This window comes from Pinus tabuliformis, chromosome 8, assembly GCF_031772625.1.
Source record: "Pinus tabuliformis cultivar Carrire ecotype Pingquan chromosome 8, CPIR1, whole genome shotgun sequence".
In the NCBI taxonomy this organism is placed as follows: Eukaryota; Viridiplantae; Streptophyta; class Pinopsida; order Pinales; family Pinaceae; genus Pinus; species Pinus tabuliformis.
Genome location: NC_142294.1, coordinates 788,770,358 through 788,795,818, shown reverse-complemented (window position 1 = coordinate 788,795,818; position 25,461 = coordinate 788,770,358). Strand labels below are relative to the sequence as shown.

Here is a 25,461-nt window from a genome sequence, read left to right as displayed (position 1 = left end):
TCGAACAAGTACCCACTCTACATACTTTTGATACATTGATGTTGAGATTGAGCTCCATACTTGTGTTTCCCTCTCACCGTCTTCATCAAGACATTCAGTTTTTCTTAAGAGACTTCATTGCCCCTTTAGATCAAGGCAATAGTCTAGTAGGTGTTGATAAACCTCTCCTTTATTTATAGCTTTTCTTTCTTATCTCTAAATTCTAGGTATCTAGGGTTGCAGATAGGGTTTCTTGAAATTATGCCAAATAGTAATTTTATTTGATGTGTTATTGCACTCTTAATAGGGATTGCATTTAATAATTGGAAAAAGTCAAAATATAGCATTAATTGTATATTAAAACCCTAATATTAGGGCTCTTCCTTGTTGTTGTTGTTGTTGTTGTTTTATGCACGCTTCAGCAATAATAACTCATTTGTATGCCCTAAACCTTGCATGCCTAATTGATAGCCTTGTTCCATCATTGATCCATTATTGTAAGTCTATTTCCTCTAGCTATTATATGACATTGCATGCCATATCATTGAAAATCTATCAAACCCTAACTTATAACAACTTGCTAATCCATTCAAGTGGTCTAAGGATAAAGTACTTGAACTTTGGTAAAGAGTATCTTAGCCTTCTTGGCTCCACCAATACCTTATCCCAATCATTAGACCTTTCCATCACCTTAAACCCTTGTTGAATATCCTTTAGGTGATCTATATAGGGAAGCCTCCCTTGTGGTTTAATTCACCACTGAACAACTAGAGAAAGGTTGCTGAGGTGACAATGGTGGCCGATCTCTAGATTTAATGAGAGGGAAAGTTCATAGACCTTTCTTTAAAGGTAATGAATGGGGCTATGGTACTCAATCTTTGCATGGATCATATTGATAGCCCAATTTTGGCTAGAGTCACATTACAAGTTTTTTTTGTTTGTTTGACCTCAATTGCTATGAGAAAATTGGCTCGCGGCTCCCATGTGCCTCCCATGATCATCCAACTAGGGCTTCTTAGTGTTGGGCACCCTCTAGATCCTTCTTAGTGATTGATTTCACGACTAACAATTCTTCCTTCTCACCATTTACCTCATTCTTTCTTACGAACATTTAGTTGATCTCTAGCACACTTTCTTCTTTCTTGTTTGATGTAATATTTTAATTCAAGTATTCATGTTTTTTTTTAAATTTAAATTTGTTGCTTTTGAGGTAGCCAAGGGTAGTCTTGTAGATTGGTATCATTGATTGTACTTTGTAGTCATATTAACATATGTCTTTGTTCATTTGTTGGATATTAATAAATTTTGTTCTTTGTACTTTGTTGTAGTTGTAGTTTTAGTAATGTTTGTAGGAATAGACTCTAGTGTGCATCTTGCATCAACAAAGTTTCAAAGGTCCCAATTGCCTTATCAATCTTTTAGGCAACAATGGTCTCGATTTTCTCCTCAATAGTCTATAAAGTAGGAGTTGAGTGTGGGCATGTGATGGACCTCATTGCTAGATGAATTGTCCTCATGGTTAGTTAGAACTTAGAACTAGTGTATTAAAAATTGAACGGATTAGATCCAAAATGGCCTGGTTTAGTCAGTTAAACCCTCCTAAGCAGTAATTGGTCTTTGAATTGGATTGGACGTTGGTTTAATAGCAAACAAGCTAGGTTGTTATGGAACTAGTCAAACCAACTAGTTCCAGTTTGAACTAGTGAAAAGCAACAATGACCCACAACATGGGAGAAAAGGGGAAAAAGAAAGAATAAAAAGGAAACAACACAAAAAGCACCCCTTGGCAAAAAAACCCTAATTGAAAGTTATATAATGAAAAATCCCCTAATTGTCTCATACCTCTCTCATTGTTCAGTTGTGAGCATTTATTTTTGTGAATCTATTACGAAGATATTTGATTCAGAGTAAGCTTGACTTTGATTTGGCGTTTTTATATCCATGTGCAAACTTGTCATATTTGACGCCTAGTAGTTTGGATTTACATGAATATATCTATCCATCTATATAAATTGCACAAAATTATGTATTTTTAACTTTTAAGTAAACAAGTTCATTGACTGGTTTCAGTTTTTGTGTTACCTTATTTTTGGAGGGTCTTTGGAGAATAGTTCTGTACCCAAGAAACCCCAACACCAAGCTTCTCGTACCACTTTGAGAAAGGCACCTTCTAAGGGGCCATCAAATGGTTTGAGCCAATAACAGTATCAATAGACAGCTTTTCCTGCCAACTTCAGCGGGAACTTATAGGCAGTAACAAGTTAGTGCATGTTTCATCTTTTAAGGGATCATATCAACCCTTTTGTGCCTCATTCATTGAAATGTAAACTAATTAGGAATTATACTGTGCTAATGTGTTTACATTGAGATCAATGTTGTGAAAATCACGATCGGGATAAAATCGGCAAGGGTCCAAAAGAGGGAAAAATCGTAAAAGTTGGCAAAACATCTTCAATATTAAAAAAATACAAAAAAATCATTCTTTTTCAAAATTTTTAATATCTAAGGCATCCACAATTTTTACGATTCTTTAGCGATTTTTACGATTTTATCGCTATTTTTACAGTTTTATTGCGATTTTTTCATTTTGAAAAAAATCGTTGATTAAATCGCCATGCGGAAAAAATTGCAATTTTCACAACACTGATTGAGGCTCTATATATATATATATAGTGACTGCAAGGCGAGGAAACATTTGCTAACTGCTAGATAATTTCCGAAGATGAATTTAGCCATCAATCTCAGGCGACTATAAACTGAGATGCCTTCTGAAAGATGAATCATGTTTCTCTAGTGGTTTTTGTAATGCAACAATATTGTTTCATGACAATTCACTGGATATGGGATAGATCTGTACCAGATACATTTGGTAAAGGCTGAGCCGTATTCTGAAGGAAAAAGAAAACAAATGGTAAAAATGTGAGAAAAGGAAGCCTAAACTCAAATTAATTTTTTGGTGAAAAAGAAAAGAATTGTTTCTTTCATGTTTCTATTCTTCTCAGTTCAGCATGTGTTCTGTAACTTTGTTTGTTTTCACATATTCTGTACCTGGATGTAGTATCCAATTATTTTGTAATTAAAATTGACTTATCTGTATTTGTATCCATATTGGTATCTTAGTAATTTTGGAAATGGTCTTTTGTATAAAGAAGGAAATAACTTATTCAGAACGTGACTTATAGTTCGATTTTCATGCATAATCTTCAGGGAAATAAATATGGACAGAGCTTTTAAAGAATGAATTCTCTGTGTAACATTCCATGTGAATATATTACCTGATTTAAAACTCATCTGGAATAAAGGGACTCTTCTAGACAATGAATTGTTGAATGCACTAACTCTGCTACATAGGCAATATTTATTTTTATGTTCTGCTTGTATCCACATTGCCTCTTTAGGGGATGCCATTGAGGTGGGCAAATGTGTAAGGGCTACTGTAGTCCGTTATGATAAGGCTTGGTGGCTAATCACTTCTGTCTTTCTTCTTTTATTCCTGCTAGGTGCCATATTCCATTTATGAAGTCAATACATATTGCTGATCTTGAAAGCACAACTAAGCATTTTTATCTCGACAGCATCAGTGTACCTGCTCATCAGCTTGAGATTGATCTTCACATCCATGATGTGATGTTCTAATACCATTTATTGGGATCCTAGGATTGTCATTTTGGGAGCCCTGGAAACCATGCTGTAAAATGTCATTTACTGGGAGTACAATACTACCACATCACCACTATCTGCATGCCCTCCAAGGATGAAATTTGCTTACTCCAATGCTAATCACTTCGACACTGTTCTATACTATTCTTTTTTGTGAGATCCACGCCATGTCCATAGCTAATGTAGTCATCTTAGAAAGTGTTTGTACGAAGGGTGGGTACATATGGTCATATAATCACAAACTTGGGGGAAAGATTCATGTGAGCAATCTGAGCTATTTTCAGCCCATAGTCCTTTCATGATGCATCCTTGCCACCCTAGAATAGGGCTAACTACGGCCTTATGATACCCAAATCAAATACCCATATATTACTATTTAATTCTATATCATCTTATCAAATCAGAACATCAACACAAATTGTTAATTCCATTGTCATAAGACACTCATGACCAAAGGGTTCATGGGGAAGGAAACTGCACCAAAATCCTTTATTCTTCATGATAGTGAATTTCATCTTCTATTGAGTTCACAGTCCTCATGTTGGGAGTCACAAAGTTTTAAAAGCCACCAGTTCTGAAACAGAATCGGTCAAAGAATTGGTTTACTAAAAAATACACAAAATATGAAAAATTTAATGACAATAACACATACACTCTCAAGGTTGCCAGAGCATGGAGTGGAGCAAGAGTGATAGTGTTGGGAGCGCATCTCAGGAGCCTTTTTTATATATTAGTGTATTTATATTTTAAAAAGATCTGTTAATTTTAGGATAACAATGGTATGTCTATACATAGAGCAATTTTACTTCAATCTTCTTTATTAGTCCAATATCATATCCAGTATAGCAATCAGATGAACATGATAGTAAAATTCAGATAGAACATAAACAATAATAGTAGAAGACAAGCCAACACAAGAGGACACAAGATATGGCACCAGCCAGGGACAAATCCCAATGTGGGGAAACCCTTGATCAATTCTTCTTTTAATTCTTCAAAAGTTCAGCAGAGAGAGAGAGAGAGTACAATTTATAATATTCACTTGCCCAAACTGATCAGCCAAAACAGCAGAAACAAAAAGCCCTAACCAGAAAGTCAATGCTGGTCAACAGGGCTGAAATTGACCTCCAAAACAGCTCAGTCAACTTTGGTCAACACAGCCTCCAAAAGCAAGATAATGCAGCCCAAAACAGACTGAAAATAACCAGTCAAATATGGTCAACAAAAGTCAATGCAGCAACCTAAATTAGGGCAGTCAACATTGGTCAACGCAGGGGTCAAACTTCCTTGGTTTTTGTGCCCAGAATAGCAGCTTGCCCAAACAGAAGTCTCCCTCACAAAACCGAAGTCAAACAGGGTTAATGCTGGTCAAATGTAACCTCCTAAAATTTCGGTCTCCTAAAATTTTGGCTTCTTGAAATTTTGGGCAAATCTGGTCAACACAGTAGCTAGAAAAGATAGTCTTCCTTTTACACGTGTGGAGGGAGAGAGAGGCCTAGAAATCCGTACCCAATCAAGATGAGAGAGAGAAAGATGAATGAGATGAGATGCCAAAATGAGGAGGAGGCACCTTGTATTTATATGCAACGTTGAAGGTTGGAGGAGGCTAATTTGATGGCTGGCCGACCTTGACAATTTGTCCATAATCAAAATAAATTCATAACTTCATTTGTACATGTCAGAATGGGATGATCTTTAGATCAATCGTACACTTCTCGGAAAGAAGGATCCAAGAAAAATATCAGCTGCCTCATAAGAGCTATCCAAAGTGATGTTTGGCCCTAGTTGCCAAATTTAACACTCCCTCTCAACTAGGGAGAACATCACCTGCCAAACTGTCTGACAATCTGTACCATCCCTGTCACTGCACTGCTCTGTTGAACCATGAAGAAAGAAGAAATGATCGAGAATGTATCATACCATTCTCCATTGACCCGAAGTCAGTCTCCAACAATGGAGTGTGTTATTACCACTCTTAACTGACTTGTAGTCAGTTTTCATTGATCCTAGTTCAATATCAACATCCTAGCATAGGGAGTATAGTAGTACACGATGCTTTCATCGGTAGTACTATGGTCCCTATCCTCATTTCCCTACTCATTGGCCAAATGAGAGGTACTTCCCATGAGTCTCGGACTGCATGGGTAGGATGTGTTGGTAGGAGAAGGTGAACCATTCATCCTGCTCATATGCCATAGGGAGGGTGAACCATTCACCTTGTACACAACGTACCACTAGGGGAGGGTGAGTCACCCTATGGTTGCTCATCGCTCCAAGAAGTACCCCAAGCCCCCCCCCCCGAAGCTCCTAGAGCTCACTATTCATCTCATACATGACCCCTCATAAGAGGGTCTCTCCACGACTCCAAGTTGTTCACAGAAGGTTAAGAATTTGACCTTCCCGAGGAGCTTTGTAAGAATATCGGTGACTTGCTCATCGATCCCAATATGATGGAGCCTTATTGCTCCCCGCTGTACCATATTCCGGATAAAGTGGTACTTGATATCAATATGCTCGGAGTGATCATGAAACACAAGATTCTCAAAAGACGAATCCCACTCTGGTTGTCACAGAAGATCATGGTGGTATCCAGAACATGTCAAAACTACTCACTAAAGAGCTTCCTCAACCAGACAGCTTCACAGGGGGCCAAACTAGCAACAATGTATTCAACCTCAGCGGTGATTAAAGCAATCGATTTCTGCTTCTTGCTCATCCATGATATTGAAGCATAACCTAGAGAGAAGCAACATCCTGATGTGCTTTTGTGATCCACCACATTGCCAGCCCAGTCTGCATCAAAGTAACCATGGAGCCTCACATTCCCGACAGTTTATCTCAGTCCATAAGTGATTGTGCCCCGAAGATACCTCAAGAGATTCTTGGAAGCAATCCAATGTATATGATGAGGCTCGACCATAAACTGACTCAATGTGTTCACTACAAGACACATGTCCAAACGGGAGTTCACCAAGAACATTGGGGCCCCTATGAGTTGACAATACTCAGAAGGATTTCCTAAACGGGCTCGACAACACTTCCGCATAACTTCTTGAAGTTAAGTTCCATCGGAGTAGTCACAGACTTGCAGTCCACCATCTCAAATCTTTCAAGTAGCTTCACAACATATTTTCCTTGAGAAAGGAAAATCTCCCCTGGCTTTTACCAGACCTCCAACCCTAGGAAGTAATGCATTAGTCCCAGGTCCTTCATATCAAATTCAGAGGCCAACTCTCTCTTACATTGATGAATAAGAGGGTCTGCACCTGTCAGAAAGAGATCTCCCACATAGGGTACCAAGATGAGAGGTCTATTATTCTCAACCTTAAAGTAAAGGTTCGGATCAACTTCACTTCTTGTAAATCCCAACTTCATCAGATAGCTATGGATCCTCTCATACCAAGCCCAGGGTGCTTGTTTCAACCCATAAAGTTCTTTCTTCAACCTGCATACATGTGTCTGACAATCTTGAACTTCAAACCTCTCAGGTTGTTCCATATAGACTTCCTGCTTAAGTAGACCATGCAAGCAGGCAGTCTTGACATCCATCTGGTGTAGATTCCATCCTTGCGAGGCAACAAAGACTATAATCGAACGAATGGTGGTGTAGTGAGCAACAGGTGCAAATATCTCATCATAATCTACACCTTCCTTTTTGAGAGAAGCCTCAAGCAACAAATCTGGCCTTGAACTTCTCAACACTTCCATTAGCACCATGTGTGATCTTGTAGAGTCATTTAGAGGTGACAACAAATTTGTCCTGGGGTCTAGGGACCACATCACAGACATCATTATTCATAATTGACTCATACACTTCGTTCATAGCATCCTTCCATAGTTTTTGTCTCACAGCTTCTTCGAATGAGCAAGGTTCAAACTGAATAATGGTGCTCATAGCAGTTAAGTACCCTTGGTACCTATTAGGCTTCTTGCTTTCATGAAATGTCCCCCTCGGTGCAACATTTCTCTTGGCATCTTCGAGAGTTTCCCTCAGCCATGAGGGTCTCCTTTTGGAGGAGGGCTCATGAGGAGGAGGATCAATGGGATCCATTGGTTCTTCAACATTGGGCATCGGCTCATCCTGTGAATCTCCTTGATTTCCTGCATCTGCTTCTTTGTCCTTCCTTGGAATAGGAAGGTTGCTAATCTTCCTTAGGGCAACATCCTCATCGAAGGCGACATCATGACTCAACTCTACTTCTCTTTGACTAGGCACATAGATTTTATATGCCTTATAAGTTTCACTGTAGCTCACAAAGTTCCTTTCTTCCTAGATGCCTCCAATTTACTTCTCTTTTCTTTCGGCACATGAAAGTATACGAGACTACCAAAAATTCTAAAATGAGAAACATCAGGTTTCTTACTGGTAAAAACTTCTTCAGGAGTTTTGGAGTCCAATGCTTGATGAGGGCATCGATTTTGAACGTACAAAGCAGTGTTGGCAACTTCTCCCCATAGGAACTTTAGAAGTCCTTGATCATGAAGCATGGCACGAGTGGCTTCTATAATGGAACAATTCTTCCTTTCAGCAACACCATTTTTCTCAGGAGTATATGCAGTAGTAGTCTCCCTCTTAATGCCAGCTTCCCTGCAATAGTCATTGAATTCATTTGGCTCATACTCGGTTCCATTAGCAGTCCTCAATATCTTGATCTTCTTCCCTGTTTGATTTTCCACCAAGGCTTTGAAGGCATGGAACCATGAGAATATTTAGTCCTTCTTCTTCAAGAAATATATCCAAGTTTTGCGAGAGAAGTCATCCACAAAGACAACATAATATAAATGTCCTCCTAATGATGTCAAAGGCAACATGCCAAATAGATCAGAATGAACCAATTGCAAAATATCTATGGTCTTGCTATCACTTGAGGGGAATGGTCCCCTTGTATGTTTTCCCTTGGCACATCCCTGACATACACCTTCATGCTCTATTTTGAATTCGGGCATAACTGTAACCATCTTCCTTGCATCAAGTAGAGCCTTATAGTGAAGATGAGCAAACCTCCGGTGCCATAGTTCGGATTGAAGGGATGTGTCACAAGACATGGCTCCCAGTGGACTTCCTCCAACTTGATATAAACTGTCAACCTTGAATCCAAGAAGCAAATGCTTCTTTGAAATTTCTTTTCCGCACACGGTACTTTCCATCGATGAATGCCACCTTGAATCCTTTGTCTTCCATCGCCGAGATAGACACTAGATTCTTCTTTAGATCAGGTACATATAGTACTTCTTGAAGATGAACGGTGTTACCTTGATTCAATTGAAGGCTAACATTCCCAACTCCCTTCACGGGATAGATGGCATTGTCTCCAAGGATAATTTCCAGATTTGTATCCTTCTCTATCAGATTTGAAAGAGCTTCCTTGTATCCAGTGAAGTGCCTTGAGGCACCACTATCAATCAACCACTTTCCCAATGTATCCGGAGGAGAGGCAGTAGAGAGAGCAGATATAAGATAAAATTCCTTTTGCTTAGAATTTACAACATTAGACTCATCATACTTGGAGTTCTTGTTCTTTTAGAAGCTCGATCATTTTCAAGTTGAGTAGCGGAAGCATTCCTTTTCCCTTTGTTGTTGAACCTGCCATTCCTTTGATTGTTGTTGTTGCCCCTGGAATGATTGTGATCATCATCATGAGATGTGTCCCTTCTATTTGGACACTCCCTGGCATAGTGACCAAACTTGTTGCAAACGAAGCATCTTCCCTTCCTTCCATTTTTGAATCCCGGTCTTCCTTGACTTTGCTTCTTTGAACCTGCATTGTTCTTCCTCTTGGCATGAGCAAAGAATGCAGTAGGATTATTCCTATTCGAAGGCATCTCCAATTCCATCATCCTTGTTTCTTCTTGAGAACATCTAGTCAACAATACTTCAAAACCTAGAATTCTATTGTTATTGAGAATAGTAGTGTCGAATACATGCCATTCAGGAGGAAGACCTCCAAGGAAAATGAGAGTGAGCTCCCTGTCAGCAATAACTTCACCAATCGAAAGAAGATCATTTTTGATCTCGATAATCTTCATGAATTAGGATTGAATATCCTCACCTTTTCCCTTCTTTATATCCTTCAGCTTTTTCTTGAGGAAAAGAATTTGATTTGCGTTGCTAGATTTGAACATGCCAACCAACCTGTCATATATCTCCTTTGATGTATTCAAATCGGAGATGTAAGCAACTAAGTGCTTATGAATAGAATCCTTGATGGTCTTCTTTGCTTTGACTTTACCCTTCTTGTACTTTGTCTTAGCAGCAATCCGTGCATTTGAAGGAGGTTTTAGAATCTTTCCTTGCACATAATCCATGACATCTTGCTCTTCTAAAGTCAAATCAAGAGACATCTTTCATGCATGATAATCAGACTTATCATGAAGCTTATCATCAGACTTGAAGTAGGATGTGGAGGCACCCACATTCTCCCTCGCATCTTGGACAAGTCTCTCAACTTGCCTAGTTCTTTTTTTGCCTTCTTTGGATGGTTCTGCTTAAGTGGATGTTTCCGCTCTGCTTAATTTGCTGTTTCCCCACAACTTCCTAAGGTTCCTCCTTTGGAGTTAAAAGCTCCTATTCTGGTGGGATCTGAAGGTCCCTCTCAAGAGAGCACCGCATTACTTTCTCCTCATCAAATTTTACATCCCTTTACACAATTGTCTTTCTAAGGGATGGCAAGTACACATGGTAGTTGTGGGGAGTTTCTATGTAACCCACAAATATCCCCAATTTTGCTGTCGGCTCTAACTTCTTCCTTAATTCTTTGGAGACATGGCAGTAAATAGAGGCTCCAAAAATCCTGAAGTGCGACACATTTGGCTTTCTCCCAGAGAAAGTCTTCTCTAGTGTAATCATACCAAGAATCCGTTGAGGACTTCGGTTCTGCAAATAGACTACTGTGTTGCAGGCCTCAGCGCACAAATGTAGAGGTATGCCTTGGCCATGCAACATCGCCCTCATTGCTCCCACAATGCTTGGTTCTTTCTCTCAGCTACCCCATTTTGCTGTGGGTTGTAGGCTGCTATAAACTCTCGTCGAATGCCCTCTTTTGCACATAAATTTTTAAATTCATTCGACATGTACTCACCTCCATTATCGCTCCAAAGAGCCTTCACCTTCTTGCCGATTTCTTTCTCAAACATTGCCTTGAATTCTACGAACTTGGAGAATGTCTCATCTTTCTTCTGCATGAAGAAGATCCAACACTTCCGTGAGAAGTTACCAATAAAAATGACAAAATATTTGTGCCTGACAGTGGAGGTTGTCGAGAAAGGTCTACAAACGTCAGAGTGGATTGCATGTGCTTTGTTGTCCCAATCATGGAATGTGGATTTTGTGTACTTCCCCAAAGTACATCCTTTGCATACATCCTGCTACTCAAGTGCTCCTTTGGGGAGACCTGTGGTTATCTACTGCATAATCTTCAGGGTGCCATGATGCAAATGGCCAAGTCTTCTATGCAAAAATTCACCGACATTGCGACTCTGCTCCTTCTCCTCCTTTGAGCTTAATGCAACACAATCTTCCACGTCTAGTTTATACAGGTTCTTCACACAAACCCCTATCTGCTTCACCTATCCCGTGGTTGTCTTAGGAATGCTTTACCTTTGCTGAAGATCACATCATAACCACAATCTTCCAAAACTGCAACAAAGATGAGATTTTTTTTTAGGTCTGGAACAAAAATGGCATCCTTGAGCCTGATGGGGAAGCCTGACTCCCTATGAAAGGTGACTGTACCAATCCTGGTCGCACTATACCTTTGTCATCCCCCATCTCGATTTGCATTTGCAAGTCTTTTTCCTCTAGGTCACTGAAAATGTCTCTACACCCTGTCATGTGGAACGATGCACCTGAGTCCAAGTACCACACGCTCCCCATCACTGTGCTGGCCATGCATGCAATGAGGGTAAAGTCAAGCTTGAATTGTGAAGCCAAGGCTTCACCTGTTGCTCCTCCTGAGGTCTTCTTGCTTGCCTTTTTGTGTGGACACTTCGTGGCATAGTGCTCGAATTCATGACAATGGAAGCATTTAATTTTGGACAAATCTTTCATCTTGCCCCCTTGACTAGATTCTGGTTTGGATTGAGATCACTGCCCTTTTTGCTTCTTTGCCTTTCTAGCCAATGCAAAGTTTTCTTCATCCTCGCCCGTGGATGAGGTCCTATCTCTGGTATTTTGCCTTATTTCTTCTTGTACCTAATCGGACCATAAGCACCCCTAATTCGGTAGTTTCTCCCAATGTTGCGAACATCGTGATTAAATCGGCAAGGGGAAAAATCGGAAAAATCAAATGGCAAATAAAAATATTCATTTTTTTTTTCAATTTTTTTAATATCTAAAGCATCTATAACATAAAATAAATGCATTGACACATAAATATGATAAAAGAACTAATATATAAGATGTGTAATATCATTTATATTGCTACATCACACATAATAGTTAATCATGTCCTGAATAGTAAGTTTTGAGTCCCAACTCAGCCTCAAAATATCAACAAAAAATATGATAATGTATCCCTATCATGAGTCATAATGCCATATACAATGAAATGAACCAAATAACTAATACTATTGATATCCTCTGCTCCTCTTGCGAAAAAATGCAATAACTTTGCCTCTAGATGTAGATGGCGATGGAGTTGGCAGTGGACTCTGTTGTGCTCTAGAAGCTGAAGAACTAGGAGCTACAAGAGGTAGACCACGTCCTCTACTGGTGACAGGGGTAGCTTGGGTAGGTGGTGTCACCTCCTCCTCCTCCTCCCCCTCTACCCCCTCCACTACCTCTTGCTTTAACCAATCAACGACAAACTCCATGAGAGGCCTCTCGGCCTCAACCCTCCATGCGGTAGTGGTGTCAATCCCATCTAATGAGATGGCCTCCATATCAGGTGTCTTCTCAAGTTGCCACACCCACAATCGAAGATTGTAGTAGACGTAGACCATGTCATTAAGTCACTGGGACTCCAACCTGTACAAGGGTCATAAAATAATAATTATAATAAAATTATTATTTAATGAATTCAAAAAATTAATTGGAAATTTGGAATATTTTAAGTTTTAACCTGTTGTGCTTCTTGGTGTGTATTTTTTCAAATACACTTCAATTGTGCTCGCATCCTTGAGGAGCTACATGTTTGGCTGAGGATTCGAATGGCAAGCCTTCGCAGGCTGGGTACTCTAGCACCATAGCTTTTCCACCATGCATCTATAACAAAATTACAAATAAGATAAACATAAGAAAAAAATGAAATTTGAAAGTTGAAGCAAAGTATGAAGTTATGAACTTGAAGAGAATGAAATTTGAAACAAACTAAAAAATATCTGGCATTTTAGTCTTCCTATCAACCACAACCATGTCAAAGCTAAATGTGCCACTTGCCATCATGTATATCTCCATTTCTTTGGAGATTTCTGCACGTTCTATTGGAGATGGCACCATCCTCCGAACACAGGTGAAGAATCCATCCATGACTTCAGCATCAAATAAGAACCCACATGGGTAAGCAAATGCGGGGTTCAGGTAGATCCATATAGCATGAATGGGACAATGGAGTGTGTTGTTCCATCGTTCATCAATTACTTCCCATATGAGTTGTTTATGAAACCCCTCATCTCCCTTATCACCATAATAGGTCCAAATGGATTCTTTGGCCCTGTCCATAGCCTCATACAAGTAGCCCATTGCGGGCTTGTCACCTTCAACTAATTGAAGAACCTTTACCAAAGGTTTAGTAATGCTGCACACCTCCTGCACTCTTGCCTAAAAGCTTTCTGGTATGAAACTAATCTGCATATGGTTTTTCCCTCTGGTTTGCGGCTAAATGCCAAAGCACACCACTGATCTGAAAGAAACATTCTCTTCACATCCCACATAGAATTCAAGAGGGATTGAAGAGATATGAAAGTGGTGGCAAATTGTGTAATGGCGGGGCACACCAACTCCTTGTTGTTGGTGAATGTTCTCATCAAATGAAGCATAGATGCATGATTATATATAATTTTGTAATGTTTTTTGATGAGTCAACAATATCTTTGACAAAGGAATTTTTCCTATGTTTTCCAACATCAAATCAATGCAATGTGCAACACAAGGTGTCCAAAATAAAGTAGGATGCCTCTCTATAAGCATCTTGCCCGCAACAACATAGTTTGCAACATTGTTCATTATGACTTGGACAACATGTTTTGGACCCACCTCCAAAATAAATACATCTAGCAAATCACATAATAATTTTGCATCTTTGGTATGTGCAGATGCATCAATAGATTTCATAAACATTGCCCCCTTGGGACAAATACCAAGAAGTTTATAAGGCTTCTCCCCATTTGATTGGTCCAACCATCTGACATCATAGTGCATCCTGTGTGTGCCCATGATGCCCTAAACTCCTCCAACCTTTTGGTGCAGTCAACCTTTTCATCTTGAAGAATGCGGCCTCTAAAGTCATCATAAGAAGAGATTTTGTACCTTGGGCCAACAATTGCAATAGCATAAACAGCAGGCTGGAAAAATGGATTATTCCTTACGATGCTGAAAGGAATATCACTCCAAAGAAGAAATTTGACCAACAACTTGTCAACTTCTTCTTCTCCTTTTTTTTAAGTATTGTAGAGATAGATGGTTGTGAACTAGACGTGGTTTTAGGAACAAATTATGATGAGGCAGCTACAGGGTTGGTTGTAGATACTGACGCGAAGTAGAACCAGTGCCACTCTCATATTCACCTCCTAACACTCTATTCCCTGCTAGCTGACTCCTTAGAGCGGACTTGGACAATTTGGTTTGCTCTATTTTTTCCAATGATTTGAGGGATCTTCAGATGATTTCCAGATTTGTATTGGTGCAAAGCCCTACCTCATGTCTAGGGATTTGTGCAAGGTGATACTTCAATCTGTACACCCCCTCGTCATATGATGCCCACACAACTTGCAAGTCAAGTTTGATTTGTCAAACCCTCCATTAGGTTCATCAAATTCCCACAGAGGGTCTAATTTCCTTGGCATGTTTGTAACTTGGTTGAACTCTTGAGTTTTAATGTAAGATGAAGTTTGAAGTTGAACCTAAGGCACAAGAAGAATTGCAAGTTAAAAAAATAAAAATAAAAATTACATACAACACATTGAATTTTTGACCAAAAAGAATCTCAACTCAATGCAACAATAATGAAAAAAATGCACATTCAAACCCAAAAAAAAATGATGCAAAAAAATAGAGCACAAGAAGAAATTAAACTTATAAATCTAACAATCAAGTTTTTGCATTTTTGACCGAAATGAACCCTCTTCACTCTATGTAACAAATATGAAAAAAAAACACAATCAAATCCACTCAAAAATCATTGATAATCAATGGGTCATAGAAACCCAAGCAAAAACAAGAAAAAATAAAAAAAGGCCAACTTTGGTGCCCATACCTGGAAACCACACTTTGTTGAAGAAATTTGGTCCAAATTCGAATTTTTCTTGCTTGGGATGTTAAAATCTTTCATTTTTCTCCTCCTTTGCCCTTGTAGTCGACTTCCTCTCCTCCTCAGCTCTTAAACAAACCCACTATCTGAAAAAATGGCAAACAAAAACCGAAAATCGGCTTTAAAACCCGTTGTTCCCGCTACTCATGATTATTACCGATCAGATCTCGATACTCTGAAAATAAAAAATCGTCGAAAAAAACGGCGGGGCAAAAAAATTGCAATTTAATTGCGATGTTTGCAACACTGGTTTCTCCCTCCCATTCACCGAATCTTGATAATTATGCTAGCTCTTGGGAAGGCCCATAAGGGCTAGGCTAAGCAAGTCTTCTTCAGGAACATTAACACTGACTCACCAAGTTCATCATGACATTGTGTGAGCTTGCTCAGATACTGCGGAATAGTGTCATTCTTCTGCATCTTGATACTTCGAAGTTTATCCTTGAGCGTCAGCTTCCTGTGGTCACTATTATTCTCGAACAATTCTGTCAGTGCTTTCCACATTGCGAACGAAGTTTATTTTTCGTGGAGATTTGAGACACTCTGATCCGTACTCCCTCCAAGATTATTCTCTTCGTCTTGGCTACATCTTTCTTCCACTGAGCAAGGCTCTGGGTATCAAAATCTGGTGGTTTTGCAACATCTGTCTTGATGTATTCTAGCAATCCATTGTCATCCAATATCGCTTCCATGCGGTCCTTCTATGCAATAAAATTAGAGGTGCCTTCCAAGGCATACTCTAGCCTTAGTCCATTAAAGACCATCTTCTTAGCTCTGAAGAAATCCTATTGCACTGAACTCCAAATTCGAACCTCCTGAGAAACAACTTCGAAATTCCTGCTCTAATGTGAATCTTGCTCTAATACCATGTAGAAATTATGGTGTAGATTTGCAACTGCTTATGAATTTTTAATCAAAATCACTAGAGACAAACCTACTTTACTCCTCTGCGGACATTAATTCACAATTTAAAACAAAAATCTCAAACATGCAATAAGAAATCACACACATGCAAATAGTATTTTTCTTGGGGAAAACAAACTTCTAAAAACACCAATGCCTGCTTGCATTAATATGATGAATAGAGGTGTATTACAATTGCTTTGCTCAACTGAGCACAACCTATCTCTTTGCTCACTGAGAAGCTCTGACCCAAACTTAGTCAATTTCTGTCTCTGCTTGAGCCCCTATTTCCTTGAGAAATTAGGCCCCAATTATTTAGGAATTTCTCCAAAATGGATTGCGCAATTCCTCAGGTTGATCATTAGGTTGCATGCAACACTTGTACACTTTGGAATAGTCTACAACTGATGTTACACTGCCTTGGAATCTCCACCTCAACTAGGTAACTCGAATTCTTTGCATGCACTAGCTATTTTGGGCTAATTGATCAGTTAACTGGATGATCACTGAGTTTGACTGAAGTCCCACTGCACGACTGACCTTCCACTAGTTCATCCAACAGTTGGAACTAGTTTAATTGAAAACAATTTGAGATAACTCACTTTGATTGCTACAAATCAACAATCACACATGCTTCACTGAAGTCTAACTCTTCCAACTCGAATCTATTGAGTAAACTAGGTGACACAAGCCATGTCACACAAGTTAATTGCGCATCCAAGTCTGCTGATGTGGAAGTTCAAATTTTCTCAATTTAATCAAGGCAAAATAAAATTGAGAATTTCTTGGTGCATTTTTCAATAACTTGTAGATGAATGCTACATTAGTATGAAGTTAATTAAAAATGCCATCCATATTACTTTAATGATTATGTTGAAACTTTGAAAGAAAGCATGATGAATAGATGAGCAAGAACATAGATATCAAGTAATGTTTCACCATTGCTTATATTGGGATCCTCATCATTAGTATCGTCCTTCATCCCTTGACTCATGTCTAGCCTTTGGATCTACCTCAATCCTCTAGGGACATCCGTCAACGCTACCCAACTGTGATGAAACTACCTAATCCAAGCTTTAATATATGGTAGAAAAAGCTTAATATGCCTAATAAATGATTTTGGTTTGAGCGAAAGGTACATTTTTGCTAAAGCCATGACAAAGGAGTTCAACAATCAACACCAACAACACTGGGGTACATAAAGGGCATGGTGCTTGTGTAAATGCCAATCACATACCCTCATACGTGGTAGGGTCCAATGAAAATGCTGCAATCCCATCAATCTTTAAAACTGTTGAAGTCTGCTGAATTTTGAGTAGGATATGAAATTATGTTTTCTCCATATGAAATCTGATGCTGTTGGAACCACTCCTCAGACATCCTGAAACAATTAATGGTAGTATTAAAATTTTAATTAAAAGGATAAAAGGGAATGCCAACTTTCACAGAAAGGAAAGATAAAGGAAATGTCTTAACATTACCATTAATTCCCTGCATTATTGGTCAAACCTACTCAAAAACCACGGTTGTGGATCAATGTGTCTAGGGAATGCCTGGTGAGTGTCCAGAAGTGCCAGATGTCTAGCGATCACCTAGGTTGTCTGCTCCCTGGTAGTGTCCTAGGGAGTGCCATGCTCACCACAGTGGTAGGAGGTGTTCCAGGGAGCCCCAGATTGTGCTCCTGAATTTTGGGAGCGCACTCCCTAGATGTTCCTGCTTGGAGCGTGGTTCGGTTGGTTGGGAGGAGTACTTGGGGGTTTGCTCCTGGTATCACTGTGTGTGTGTTCATGTACATTAATGTGAATCAAATTATGCAATTATTTTCATGTATATAACATGTAAGGGTGTTGAGTGCAACACATATCTGAAGCAAAATAGTAAATACAGAAGAGTCGAAAAAAATTCATGCTACAGGTTACAACCAATAGCTACATATCCTAATGATCAATCGTCAAACTCATCCCCACTGCTGGAAATTGGATCCTCATCTGTTACATTATGATTTGATTGAGGATCGCCTTTTCGCTCGGATACTTACAGAGACATGGGTACTAGTGCTTGGTGCTCCTAGTTGATCATCATTCAATCCCATTGGCCATCATCAAATTCTACTGGCTGAGTTTCCACTATCCATTCCAAGGAGGGATCAATATTATCGAAGACAATGGCATCTGCATCAGGGATTTTGTTCAGTGGCGAATTGTGCCTCTAGTGGAAGGTTGTACTGCACTAAGACAAGATCATTTAATTGTTGTTCCAAATAGTTTCTCTTCTTCATGTAATGCAGTCAAAAGACAGAGCAATTGTGTTCATTCAGAATCAACTCTCTTCACTGCAGCTCTGCAGACTCCAAATTTTCACAATCAATATGAATCAATGAGAGAGGTGTGAGGCAAATAGGCAGGGAAAGGGCATCTATATATAGCATTAAATCAGGTTTTCCCCGTTTTTCCATTATGGGCACACATGGCTGTATTGGCTGGTGTCAGGCTAAATTAGCATACCAGCAGGGTTAAAAGTGCGGTTCAGCACTCACACTCAGTGAACTAGTTTGGGGTCTGGACCCAAAGCCATTTAGAAAAACCAGCCCATAACAGCCCAAATCAACTTTAAATTCCCTAAGTCATCTAGAAAAACACAGTGATAAGCTTGGCCCAGAACAGTGGTAGACATGGGTGTTATTCACATGTACAACTTCATCAATTAATCAGCGGGAATAATGCAGTACTTGCATAAACATAAGTATACATATATATCACAAGGCAGGCTGAAATGATGGAGGCACCATAGCAGATGTTAAACACAAGAACTAGATTGCTTGCTCCAAACAACATTTTCCCACCTCGAACCTTGGTTTGAATCTGCCAAATATTTATTAAAATAAGTTTAGGCTACTCTTTGACCATAGAGAAAGTAAGATTCCAAAAAAGAAAGAGAATGTCATCATTCATATGAATGCCTTGGAAAGCCTCCATCCAAGAATACTATGGTCTAGTGAGGATAATATTCCCATCAATAGCCTATTATTTCAGGGTCTCCATGCTGAGCTCCATATAGGGGTCGTTTGTTGAGCCTCTGTGTATATTTATACCATACATTCATTCTATCAATGTCTCCTCTTCATCAGAGGTGGCTTATAAATTTATATCTAACCCTTCAATTTCTGTGCCTAAGTGGCACTTGAATTATGCCATATTGGCTGGTGGCCTGGTTGAGATTTCATCATTATATTCTAGAGAATTATTCCGGATTATGATGGGAAGCTCCTGTTTTCCTTATCAAGCATCAGAAATACCACGTGCATTAGTTGTGGGCACAGTTTTTTTTCTAATATTTGAGGGCTGTAATTATTAATACTTATATCTTAATTTTGGAAAAAATTACTTATTTAACAAGGTAAATAAAAGCTGAATGCAAGCCCTAAATTTGATTTACTAGGTTCTCAGCATATGTCAGGCATCTGTACTCTATCCTAATAAATAGAATATAACCTTCAATTAAGGGAATCTTGTGCTTGTTTGCCATCTTGACACAGGTTACTTTGGTAAAAATGGTAAATGAAGCAACTGCAAATATTCCAGATTGGAAAGAAGGGCAGAGTTGAAATATCACCTAATTCCTTGTACATTATGCTCATTTATAGGTATGGCAAGGCATGCTTACAGATAAATTCGTTTAAGATTCACAGTTTCTATGAGCGATTTTTCTCTATGTTAAATTACGCCCTTTTTTGCTGTGCTCTGACAGAATTGCAGCAGTAAGGCAACTGAAGTCCATTTTCTTTTCCGTGCTGAAGTATTCCTCAATGCTTTCACGAAGAAGATGCTGTGTCATGGTTCTGGGAACGTCTCCATGTTGGTGTTTTGACATACCTTTGAATTAAAATTCAAATTTGGGCAGTGCTTGGCAGCTTTTGTGAAATCTGCATGCCAGATTTATCTATTCACAATTCTTTTAGCGGACATGAGTTAGGTATGTACTTTGTCAAAGACTGCTGCTTTGAAATCATGGAAGATAACTTCTGCAGCATATCTTTTAACATGAATTAACATTAGTTGAGAGCACCGCCACACATTTCTATCCTTTGTTTTGCTCAAAGTTTTGGTCATTGTATCACATTTTGGGGCCTGAGGCGCAAAGTCGCGAATTTGAAACATTTGAGTCAATAAACATGAAATTTTTGGATAGCTTATTTTTTATTGATGAATCATGATTTGAATCCGAGAATTGAATTCCAATATCTGAGTATTTGCAATCTTCAAAGGAATATGATCAATTTAGCTTAAGAAAACATGGGATGACAAGCATAATTAACCTGTAGTTGATATTGATTGTTTGCTTATCTGTTTTAATCGAGGTTGTGAGCTACAAGTTAACTCTCAACGTCAATGATAACCAGAAAGGAGTTTAGAAAGCAGAACGTTCTCAACTCTCGTAGACAAACTGCAACCCTAGTTAGTTAAATGAGGCTTGAAAAATCTGAAATCGGATAAAATTTACTTGGTAGATTATTTTATTATTTGTCTCTCCTTGGGAGGAATTATATATTCACAATATGTTCTTATTTTCTTTAAAGGGAGATTTAGTATCAGGTTAAATAAATTGGCTTCTAGACTTGATTAAATTGGTGGGCTTATTGATATCACATATTATCAATCTATATCACACGCTATTCATTTAATGTTTCTATTAAAAGATGAAGTTTGTTTTGCTGGGCATTCTGGGCACTACAATGGAAGACTTGATATATGAGGTAATCCATTGATCTAGATAAAAACTTGTTCACCTTTCTCTCATAATTTACCTGGTAAATTTTTTGTCAAACTTGTTCGCCTTTGTCTCATAATTTACCTGGTAATGTTTTGTCGAACTTGTTTGCCTTTGACTTATAATTTAACTGGGTAATAACTAATATCTTGTCAAACTTAGAATGGAGAGTAATCATGTTCCAATTATATATAAGATAAAATCAAAGATGTATTTAATGATAAATGATTTAAAATTGGGGTTGCAACTATAGACAATGGTGTGAATGATGAATATGAATTATCAAGCATAATCACATAGAAGACAAGAAATCTCATGAGCTTATGAACAAAATGGGGAACACCTTGGTCCCATTTTTGATGGTGTTATCGAGTATGTCCAAATCACTATCTACCCAATTGAGATTTCAATTAGTCTGACTTTTTATCAATTTCATATATATCAATTGTATCTTAATTATTCGTTCAATGTGATTTCTCATGATAGGGTTGGTGATTGTAATGTATATGCACTAAATCATTCATTTGTTTTTGGCTCAACTTGTTTTTTCTTTTGGAGTGAAAATGCTTAAACATGCTTTATTTACGCTCACATTTACCTACATTGTAGGTTTCAGCTAACTATTGAATCAGAAGGGTTGGTGCTTACCCGTGTATAGGAAGTAGATGTCAAAAACTACAAATAAATTATAATAAAAATATAAAATAAATAATATTTAAAATAAATAAAATATTTTGAAAAACCATGAAGTAGATAGTTCAAATAAATTATTATCACCATAAAACAAAAGGAGCTACTAAGAAACTTCCTAGGTAGAATCATCTTTCTCCTCATGCAAATAAATTATAATAAAAATATAAAATAAATAATATTTAAAATAAATAAAATATTTTGAAAAACTATGAAGTAGACAGTTCAAATAAATTATTATCACCATAAAACAAAAGGAGCTACTAAGAAACTTCCTAGGTAGAATCATCTTTCTCCTCATGCCATATCCAAATCATTGATCAACGTTCTTTTGGGTTTGCAGTTGGTGGTGGACAATTTTTTTATGTTGGAGGCAATAAATTGATCTTTTTGACCTTAAAAAAAAGGTATTGAAGCTTTGTTCATAAAAGAAAAGGTTTTGTTAAGATGTTGTGTAACAACATTTAACTAAAAACAATTGAAGTTGCTACTTTGATTAAATGAATTTAGAGACATGCATGTAATCTTCATGTCACTCATTGGAGGATTTTCTCAATCAACCATCCAAAGCACTTTTGTTGGTAACTCTAAGAGCATGATCACCTCATTTTAATATTTGGAAAAATAAATTGAATACAAGTGATACAACTTTGTCTTTATTAATATTGTTGAATTTTGATTGTTTCCACTCCCGCCTCAACACATATTTGATTTAGATTAATAAGCAAGACACGAATGGGTTGCCAAATAGAAAAGTTTGAGGGAAGCTAGGTTATGATGTCATAGACAAACTTGTTTTTGATATAATTTCTAAGCAAGTTGAGTGTGTTATTATAAATACATTTTGTTATATATGTTGCCCTTGTCCATAACAAGCTTCGAAACAATGTAAGTTCTCCACCATCTTTTTGCACCATGTCCAATGATACACTACAAAAAGAATTTTGGTATCTACTCATTTTGTGATCTACCAACATCCTTGGTATATAACAATTAGCCAATAACATTTTCAAACTTAGCCACTTAACTAATTTATGCCCCATTAATATGTCCTCAAGGTCATTAGGATTTTCCACTAGTCTTGGATGCAATGTTTCAATTTGAACTTGTTTATTAGGTTTTGAGCTTGAGTCATCCTTACAATAAGCGCTGCAACTTCTTGTTAGACTACACCCTAGGAAACTACCAATAAATGTAGTTAGAGGCATTGTTGGTTACAGTTTGAAGATACACTTTTCTCCCACCTCAAATGCAATTGACTCATGTTGGTCACATGGTGATAGGGCACTTTTCACTTGATTAAGTGAATTTACAAATTTAAGAACCAAAATGCCCTTAATTAAAAAAGGGAACTTAATATGGTTTTGTTTTTTCCATTAGTCCACCCACTAGGAACAATGGTGCAACTTGCCTTAAAAAATGGTACTTGCATAGATTTTGTTTACATTCTAAACAACTTTACACAAAATTAAGCCCCTAAGATATTCAAAATGGGCTGGTTAACTAGGCCCACAAAATAATAATATCCACTATGACTTGTCAATATATCTAGCAACATTTAAAGTTCATTTTGAAATTAGAAAATCCCCTATAGCCAATAATGCTTAAAGGAGAGGGAATGGGCATAGGGAAACTTGAATGTAGAATATAAAACACTATTAGTAGTATGAGAAAATGAAGCTTTCCCATTTTTATTTTTTGTTGGTGTTGAAAATTGCAACAAGAAATTCTCAATTTGATTTTGTCTTGATTAAATTGAGAAAATTTGTAGCAATCAAGGTCAATGATCTTAGGTTGTTTTAAGTTAAACTAGTTCCAACTTTTGGAGGAACTAGTGGAGGGTCAGTTAAGCAACGAGACTTCAGTTAAACTCAGTGATCATCCAGTTCACTGATCAATCAACCCAAAATAGCTAGTGCATGTAGAAAATTCGAGTTACCCAATTGAGGGAATGGGCATAGGGAAAGTTGAATGTAGAATATAAAACACTATTAGTAGTATGAGAAAATGAAGCTTTCCCTTTTTACCTTTTGTTGGTGTTGAAAAATGCAACAAGAAATTCTCAATTTGATTTTGCCTTGATTAAATCGAGAAAATTTGAATTTCCACATCAGCAAACTTGGATGATGTTAACTTGTGTGACATGGCTTGTGTCACCCGGTTTACTCAGTAAATTCGAGTTGGAGGAGTGGAGTTCAATTTTGCATGTGTAATCACTAATTTGTAGCAATCAAGGTCAGTGATCTCAGGTTGTTTTCAGTTAAACTAGTTCCAACTTTTGGAGGAACTAGTGGAAGGTCAGATAAGCAGTGGGACTTCAGTTATACTCAGTGATCATCTAGTTAACTGATCAATCAATTCAAAATAGCTAGTGCATGTAGAGAATTCGAGTTACCCAATTGAGGTGGAAATTCCAAAGCAATGTAACATTAGTTGTAGACTAGTCTTGAGTGTACAGGTGTTGCATGTAGTCAGACGATCAACCAAAGGAATTGCACAATTAAATTAGAGGAATCTCCTAAATATAGGGGCTAATTCCTTAAGGAACAACGCAAAGAAATAAGAGCTCAAGCCAAGGAAAAATTTGAGTTAAGTCTGGGTCAGATGCCTTCAGTGAGCAGAGAGATAGGTTGTGCAATTGCAGGGTGAGCTCTATTGAGAAAAACAATTGGAATACATCTTTATTCATTTGATTAATGCAAGCAGACATTGGGGTTTTTAGTAGATTGCTTTTCCTAGATAAAAATACTTGTTGGATGTGTGCTATTTCTTCTTGCATGTCTGAGATTTTTGTTCAAAATTGTGAATTAATGTCCGCAGAGCAGTAGAGTAGGTTTGTGTCTTGTGATTTTGATTAAAACTTCATGAGCAATTTCAAATCTACAACCTAATTTCTACACGGTATCAGAGCTGGATTCACATTAGAGCAGGAAATTCAATTTGTTTCTTAGAGGTTCAAATTTGAAGATCAATGTAGCAAGATTTCTTTAGAGTTGAGAAGATGACCTTCAATGGACTAAGGCTAGAGTATGCCTTGGAAGGAACCTCTAATTTTGATGCATGGAAGGATCACATGGAGGGGGTATTGGATGACATTAGATTGCTATAATACATCAAGTAAGATGTTGCAAAACCACAAGCATTTGATGCCCAAAACCTTGCTCAGTGGAAGAAAGATGTAGCCAAAGCGAAGAGAATAATCCTGGAGGGAGTATGGGATCATATTGTCTCGAATCCCCACGGAAAAGAAACTTCATTCGCGATGTGGAAAGCACTGGCATAATTGTTTGAGAATAATAGTGATCATAGGACGCTGGGGCTCAAGGATAAACTTTGAAGTATCAAGATGCATAAGAATAACATAATTTTGTAGTAACTAAGCAACTTTACACAATGTCGTGATGAACTTGGTAGGGTCGGCGTTAATGTCTTTGAAGAAGACTTGGTAAGCCTAGCCCTTTTGGGCCTTCCCAAGAACTGGGATAGCTATTAAGATTCGGTGAATGAGAGGGTGAAACTACCGAATTGGGAGCGCTTATGGTCCAATTTGGTATAGGAGGAAATAAGGTGGAATACTAGAGATGGGACTTCATCCAAGGGCGAGGATGAAGAAAACTTTGCATTGGATGGAAAGACAAAGAAGGGAAAAGGGAAAAATACCAATCCAAACTAGAGTCCAGTCAAGGGGGAAAGAAGAAAGATTTGTCAAAAGTTAAATGCTTCCATTGTCATGAATTTGGGCACTATGCCATGAAGTGTCCACATAAGAAGGCAAGAAAGAAGACCTCAAGAGGAGCAGCATGCGAAGCTTTAGCTTCACAGTTCAAGCTTGAATTTACCCTCATTGCATGCATGGCCAACACAATGATGGGGAACGTGTGGTACTTGGACTCAGGTGCATTGTTCAAAATGGCGGGGAAAAGAAACTTTTTCAGTGACCTGGAAGAATTTTTTTTGCAGATGCACATCGAGATGGGGGGCGACAAAAGGTATAGCG

General features: G+C 38.1%; 1 protein-coding gene across 10 annotated transcripts in view; it reads left to right on the top strand.

Annotated features, from left to right (window-relative positions):
• LOC149237941 (hydroxyproline O-arabinosyltransferase NOD3-like) overlaps positions 1-20,194 on the top strand; it is an 85,219-nt gene extending 65,025 nt beyond the window's left edge. For 9 of the 10 annotated variants that reach the window (XM_089372861.1, XM_089372862.1, XM_089372865.1 and 6 more), the window contains one exon: positions 19,755-20,194. In XM_089372861.1, coding sequence (XP_089228987.1) covers positions 19,755-19,874 — 120 coding nt within the window. In that variant the 3' untranslated portion in view covers positions 19,875-20,194. Of the gene's footprint in view, positions 1-19,542; positions 19,651-19,754 lie in introns of all 10 variants that reach the window. The other variant, XM_089372866.1, reaches the window with a different exon arrangement.
• Positions 20,195-25,461: the final 5,267 nt, after the last annotated feature.